At 37.5% G+C, this 6,195-nt stretch overlaps 1 protein-coding gene across 1 annotated transcript; it reads left to right on the top strand.

Annotated features, from left to right (window-relative positions):
- The first annotated feature begins 5,479 nt into the window (after positions 1 to 5,479).
- LOC126019711 (keratin-associated protein 4-6-like) lies at positions 5,480 to 5,926 on the top strand. Its single transcript, XM_049781411.1, has one exon. It carries the CDS (start codon positions 5,480 to 5,482, stop codon positions 5,924 to 5,926), a length of 447 nt encoding a protein of 148 aa, XP_049637368.1.
- Positions 5,927 to 6,195: the final 269 nt, after the last annotated feature.

Raw genomic sequence — 6,195 nt, 5'->3', positions numbered from 1 at the left:
CCTGGTTAATCGGGCCCTGGGGGGAGGGAGAAATTCCTCCCCATGCATCCAAAAACTACAGAACTGCACGGGGGCATGCGCGTACTTCATTTATTGAGAATATGTTTTGCATATCTAGAATGTTCATTTTTTTATTCTGCCCTTTCACACACTCCTACAAAGCTCTTTTTTACTCCTTAACTCTCTAACCCCCCCAAACGTCACTAACCTACATTACTCTTTTTATCTTCAGTAGTGTACAATCCTAATCACAGACCAAAGCCGTGCAATGTGTGTAACAACCCCAAACTGTTTCAAGACACATAAAATGGACACATATTTCTTTAGAATATTTTGTGTTTTTTCTCTGACAACTATAATTCTTACTAAATGTTGTCTTATACAATGACGATTCTAACCACTTTTTATCTTCTCTTTTTGAGCTATTTAACAAGGAATTTTGGTGAAAGAGTCCCCCAGTTTAATGCTTATGATTGAACCATGTCATGGGAATTGTTGGAATTGTTCCTATGGCCCCCATATGCGCCAATAACACCCCGTGGCATTGCTCCTTTTTTGCATAGGCACATTAAAATGGGAAAATACTATACATACAAATAAGATCCTATCTAATAGAGATTGGAACACACAAATCTTGTAGTGCAAGGGGACCTTACACCCTGAACATAGACCTGGCACAGACCTCAGAAGAAAGGTCATTTTCCATTCACCCCTGAACCAGTGAAGCCATCCACGAAACATCCAGGCTTGTCTATAACATCACCTGAAAGTAATCCTCTACCACGGAAGACCCTACACTGCTCAGACATTGACCTGCTCAAAAGAGACTTCCCTTAACACTGAGAAGACTTAACCACAACGACCTGCTTACAGGACAGGGCTCCCTGCATTGCCCTTTGATTGTGAGGTGAAATGAGAGGATGCTCCACATCTTGACTTCAATGTAGGATATGCAGATTCCAGGATCTTTATTTATTTTTTTTTTTATTTTTTTGTCCCCCAATTCACAATACATACCCGGCAAGGGGCCTGTGTTTATTAAAGATTCCAGGATCTTTAATACAGAAACATGATACCAACAACAGATACTGTGTGAAAAATAAAAGTGTGTTGGCACTACAGACAATGTCTTGGATTGGATGATCTAGCTTGCCTGGAGCTTAGAGAGTTGGTCTTGTGCCAGGAAACTTCAGGGGTCAGGTCTCTTTGTATTTAGGCCAAGGTTATTTCTTTCCATGTCCCTCATATTTTGATGGGCCTATGCAAACAACAATTGCCACTCTAACACCATTTTTACTGTGCTCCTTTGACTCCAATCCTTAAAAAGAACCCACTTAAAATTTGAGGTTAACTTAAGCTAATATGCATGTATATGGAAATGTAAAAAAAATACTATGTCTGTAATGTTTAAGGAGTTATGTAAGTTTTATGGCTTTAGATTGCCTGGTATGCTGTTAAGAAATATTATAATGTGTTACAATCTGGGGACTTGAGGGACAAAGTAATTGTACATGGATTCTGTCTTATTTATCTTAATGTTCTTTGGTTCTTTGGCTGAAATTTCAAAGTTAAGATATCAGCAAGGGGACTTCTGAGAATTATGTTATGGGTGATTGTCCTTCCACTGTAACTTTACCTTGTCCTCTTTCTTTGCATCCTTGTTCTCATAATTAAAAATAAAAAAAATTATAAAAAAAAGAAAACAACCCCATTCACAATAGTGCCACACAAACTCAAAATATCTTGAAATCAACTTGACTAAAAACATGAAGGACCTATACAAAGAAAACTATAAAACTCTGCTCCAAGAAATAAGAGAGGACACGTGGAAATGGAAGCACATACCCTGCTCTTGGATTGGCAGGATTAACATCATCAAAATGGCAATACTCCCCAAAGCATTGTACAGATTTAATGCGATCCCTCTAAACTTTTTAAATAGGGGGCCAGTTTACTGTCCCTCAGACCTTTGGAGGGTCTGACTATACTAAAAACAAAACTTATGAACGTATTCTTATGCACATGGCATATATCTTATTTTGCAATGAAGAAACAAAACAGATACAAATACAATATGTGGCCTGCAGGCCATAGTTTGAGGACCACTGCTCTAAAGATACCCATGACATTCTTCAAAGAAGTAGATCAATCACTTCTGAAATTCATTTGCAAAAATAAACATCCTATAATAGCTAAAGCAATCATTGGGAAAAAGAATATGGCAAAAATTACTTTCCCCAACTTTAAACTTTACTACAAAGTGATAGTTATCAAAACAGCATGGTATTGGAATAAAGACAGGCCCTCAGATCAGTGGAATAGGCATGAATACTCAGAGAATGTTCCCCAGACATCAATTCACCTAATTTTTGATAAATAAGCAAGAAATCCTAAATGGAGCAAAGAATGCCTTTTCAACAAGTGGTGGATGTACATGGAATCTATTATGCTGAGTGAAATAAGTAAGAGAGAGAGAGAGAAAGATGCAGAATGGTCTCACTCATCTATGGGTTTTAAGAAAAATGAAAGACATTCTTGCAATAATAACTTTCAGACACAAAAGAGAAAAGAGCTGGAAATTACAGCTTACCTCATGAAGCTCGCCACAAACAGGCATGAGTTTAGAGAAATAACTATGTTTTGAACTATCCTAATAAAGAGAATGTACGAGGGAAATAGAAAGCCTGTTTAGAGTACAGGTGGGGGTTGGGTGGGGCGGAGGGAGATTTGGGACATTGATGATGGGAATGTTGCACTGGTGATGGGTGGTGTTCTTTACATGACTGAAACCCTCATGTATGTAATAAAGTTGTTTAAATAACAAAAAAAGAAATGGGGCCGACAAGATAGGTGTGTGAAGCAAGATAGGTATGTGAAGTGGTAAGGAATTTAGGAAACATCTTAAGGCCAATCAAGTAGCCATTCATTTTCATCCCTTGTCCAAGTTCAGAAGTGACATGCCAAATGTGTGCAGAAAGGTCTTTCAAGAAATATAGCTCACAATATCTTTTCTAGGCCCAAGGCAATCTTTTCATTTATTTTAAGAAAACTATTTTATTTGAAAATTGCTGAAAAAGGTCCAAGTGTCTCCAATAATCACAACATGTAAGAATTGTATAAGAAAAAAAGTAAAAGTATTTCTAATGATTTGCCTATATTCCCTAAGTCAGACTGATTGTCATTCCTGACTTGTCCATATTTATTTTTTATTTCCACATGATTCTCTTCATGCTTTCCTGTGACTTCTGGCTCCCTCCACCTTTGACCTTGACACCTAATTCTGGAGGTTGAAACTCTCACTATGCCTCAAATATATATCTCAATAAAAATGAAGCATGAAGATATTAAATCCAAGAAACACTCCATATCTTCTGATTGCAGACTCTTTGGGGGGAGTCTTGGGAGAACCAAGTTTAATACTATGTCCCTGCCTCATAGTGCAGAGCAAGTCATCTCTTTCTTTATAGACTTGCTAGCCTCCTAAGTTGTTTAAGGGCATGCTTGTTTATAAATATCTAGCTTGTGAAATGTAGGGACAGGCAGCCTTGAATTTCTGAATAAGCATTCAGGAAAGAATGAGATTTAAAATACTTAAACTAGTAATTCAAAGTCATCGAGTAATGAGTATAATCATCAATCTTTGTCCTAGATCAGTAGCCTGCAGCCATTTCTAATGTTTTAGATTTTTTTTTCTGAAATATAGGGATGTGGCATTGAGGAGGATATTCAGGTGGCTGTTTACCAATGGAACTTTCAAATTTTTTGTTTTTTCGGGCCACACCCATTTGATGCTCAGGGGTTACTCCTGGCTAAGTGCTCAGAAATTGCCCCTGGCTTGGGGGGACCATATGGGACGCCAGGGGATCAAACCTTGGTCCTTACTTGGCTAGCGCTTGCGAGGCAGACACCTTACCTCTAACGCCACCTCGCCGAACTTTCAATTCTTAACAAAACACACAGATGGACACTCCCAGCCATGTTTTATGAAGATTTCTTTTCTTTACTTTTTTATTTTATTTATTGTTGTTGTTGCATGAGAGTACATCTGTAGTCTTCAGGGATTACTTTTTACTTTATATTCAAATATTATTACTAGTAATACATAGGGAACATTTTTGGGAGATCATAACCTACACTAGGATCTAACCTGGGTCAATTATGTGCAAGTCAAGAGCCTACCTGCTGTACCATTTCTCTAGCCCAGACACTGTAAATTTCTACATAATATGATGATGTTTTCTTTCAGATCTCATCTGTTTACAAGAGTAAACAGAATAAAGAGTAAAAAAGAATATAATACAATGTTAAAACAAAATAGTGTCCATATCTCATCACATATACTTCTACTAATTTTAATTAAAACTATGCTAATATTTAGTATATAATTTATATAACTAAGGTTATACTATACATTCTATTTTACATAGTATATAAATATTTTCAGTAACATAAATGCTGTTATAAATTCTAGCAGTGATTACTTAAGAGCTACATTCTTGATACATCTTTGTTCTTTAAAAAGAGAAAGTCAGTTTCATGGTAATTCAATAGATTTTTTTAATTGAACAGCAACAATCAAAGAAAGAAAGGAAAAAGGAAGGATGAAAGAAAGAGAGAAAGAAAGGAAGGAAGAAAGAAAGGAAGGAAGGAAGAAAGGAAAGAAGGAAGGAAGAAAGAAAGAAGAAAGAAAGAAAAAAAGAATAAAGAAAGAAAGAGAAAGAAAGAAAGAAGAAAGAAAGAAAGAAAGAAAGAAAGAAAGAAAGAAAGAAAGAAAGAAAGAAAGAAAGAAAGAAAGAAGAAAGAAGAAAAGAAAAAGTCAGCCAGTACTTCAAGTCTGACATAAAAGAACAGGATATGTATATACTGACGATCCTATTTTCTATCCTCATTGACCATTTTTGTTTACAAACATCAGAAAACACTAGAAAAATTGGCTTTGCCTTATCATGCTAAGATTCCATCCTTATGGCATTTTCTTTTACTCAGTAGGACCTGCAACAATTTCATTAAGGACTGTGACAAAAAATATTTGGATATGTTAAGACCACAGGTAGAGAAGAGAGAATCATACTACTCTATGTCAAAATGCACAAGACAACTACTCCATGAAAGGAGCTAAAAAAATCTGTAAATGTATGATATCTACAGAGATGTACAGACAGGAGATACTGAAGAAGAATGAATAGGAGTGAGAGCAACATACATATTCAGCTTACAATATTCTATCTATCTCTGAACAAAGATGATGTATACAAAAGAAGAGATAAACTCTAACCCATTTGGAAAAGAAAACAATGTTTTCCATCCAATTTGGAAAATATAATTGCCTGAGTTAACAATTAGTTACTAATTAAGTAAGCAATAGCAAGGAAAGTGCTGCCTTAGCAGGGTATAAAAGGGAACCCTAAGCAAGAAGACTTGCATATTCAGGGAACACACTATCCTGAAAACTCACTCAAAACTTCTAAACTCTGACATCATGGTGAACTCTTGTAGATCTGTTTGTTCTGACCCTGGCTGTGACCAGAGCCTCTCCCAGGAGACCAGCTGCAGTCCCAGTTGCTGTCAGCCCACGTGCTGCCGTCCCAGCTGCTGTGTATCCAGTTGCTGCCGTCACTCCTGTGTTTCCAGCTGCTGTAAGCCCCAGTGTTACCAATCTGTGTGCTGCCAGCCCACCTGTTCCCGTCCCACCTGCTGTGTATCCAGCTGCTGTGGCCCCTCCTGTACTAGCTCCAGCTGTTGTGGTTCCAGCTGCTGTCGCCCCAGTTGTTGTGTGTCCACCTGCTGCCGTCCCAGCTGTTGTGGTTCCAGCTGCTGTCGCCCCAGTTGTTGTGTGTCCACCTGCTGCCGCCCCAGCTGTTGTGGTTCCAGCTGCTGCCAGACCACCTGCTGTAATCCCAGATGCTGTGGTGGTTCATGCTGCTAAATATCTTATTCTGTATCCAGGAATTTCGCTTTCTATTCTTCCATCCAGGCAGAAAGCATCTGGTTCATCATTTTATGATGAATTAGCAAGAAAACCCATGGACTGATTTATAAAACTCTAATTTCTATTTTGCTATTTATAATGTGAGGAAGCATCTTCTGACTAATAATAAGAATTTACAGAGTATGTATCAGATTGTTCTTAATTCTGGTTTGAAATAGAGACACCTTCAAGTGTTCTCCAACTTGATTTTTTTCTTTGGATGTTTT

This window comes from Suncus etruscus, chromosome 1, assembly GCF_024139225.1.
Source record: "Suncus etruscus isolate mSunEtr1 chromosome 1, mSunEtr1.pri.cur, whole genome shotgun sequence".
Classification (NCBI taxonomy): domain Eukaryota; kingdom Metazoa; phylum Chordata; class Mammalia; order Eulipotyphla; family Soricidae; genus Suncus; species Suncus etruscus.
Note: the sequence above shows the minus strand (reverse complement) of the source record. Positions and strands in the feature narration are given on the sequence as shown.

Bases quoted from the DNA above. Each gene is read 5' to 3' on its own strand.
- LOC126019711 (XM_049781411.1), top strand. From the start codon at position 5,480: ATGGTGAACTCTTGTAGATCTGTTTGTTCTGACCCTGGCTGTGACCAG.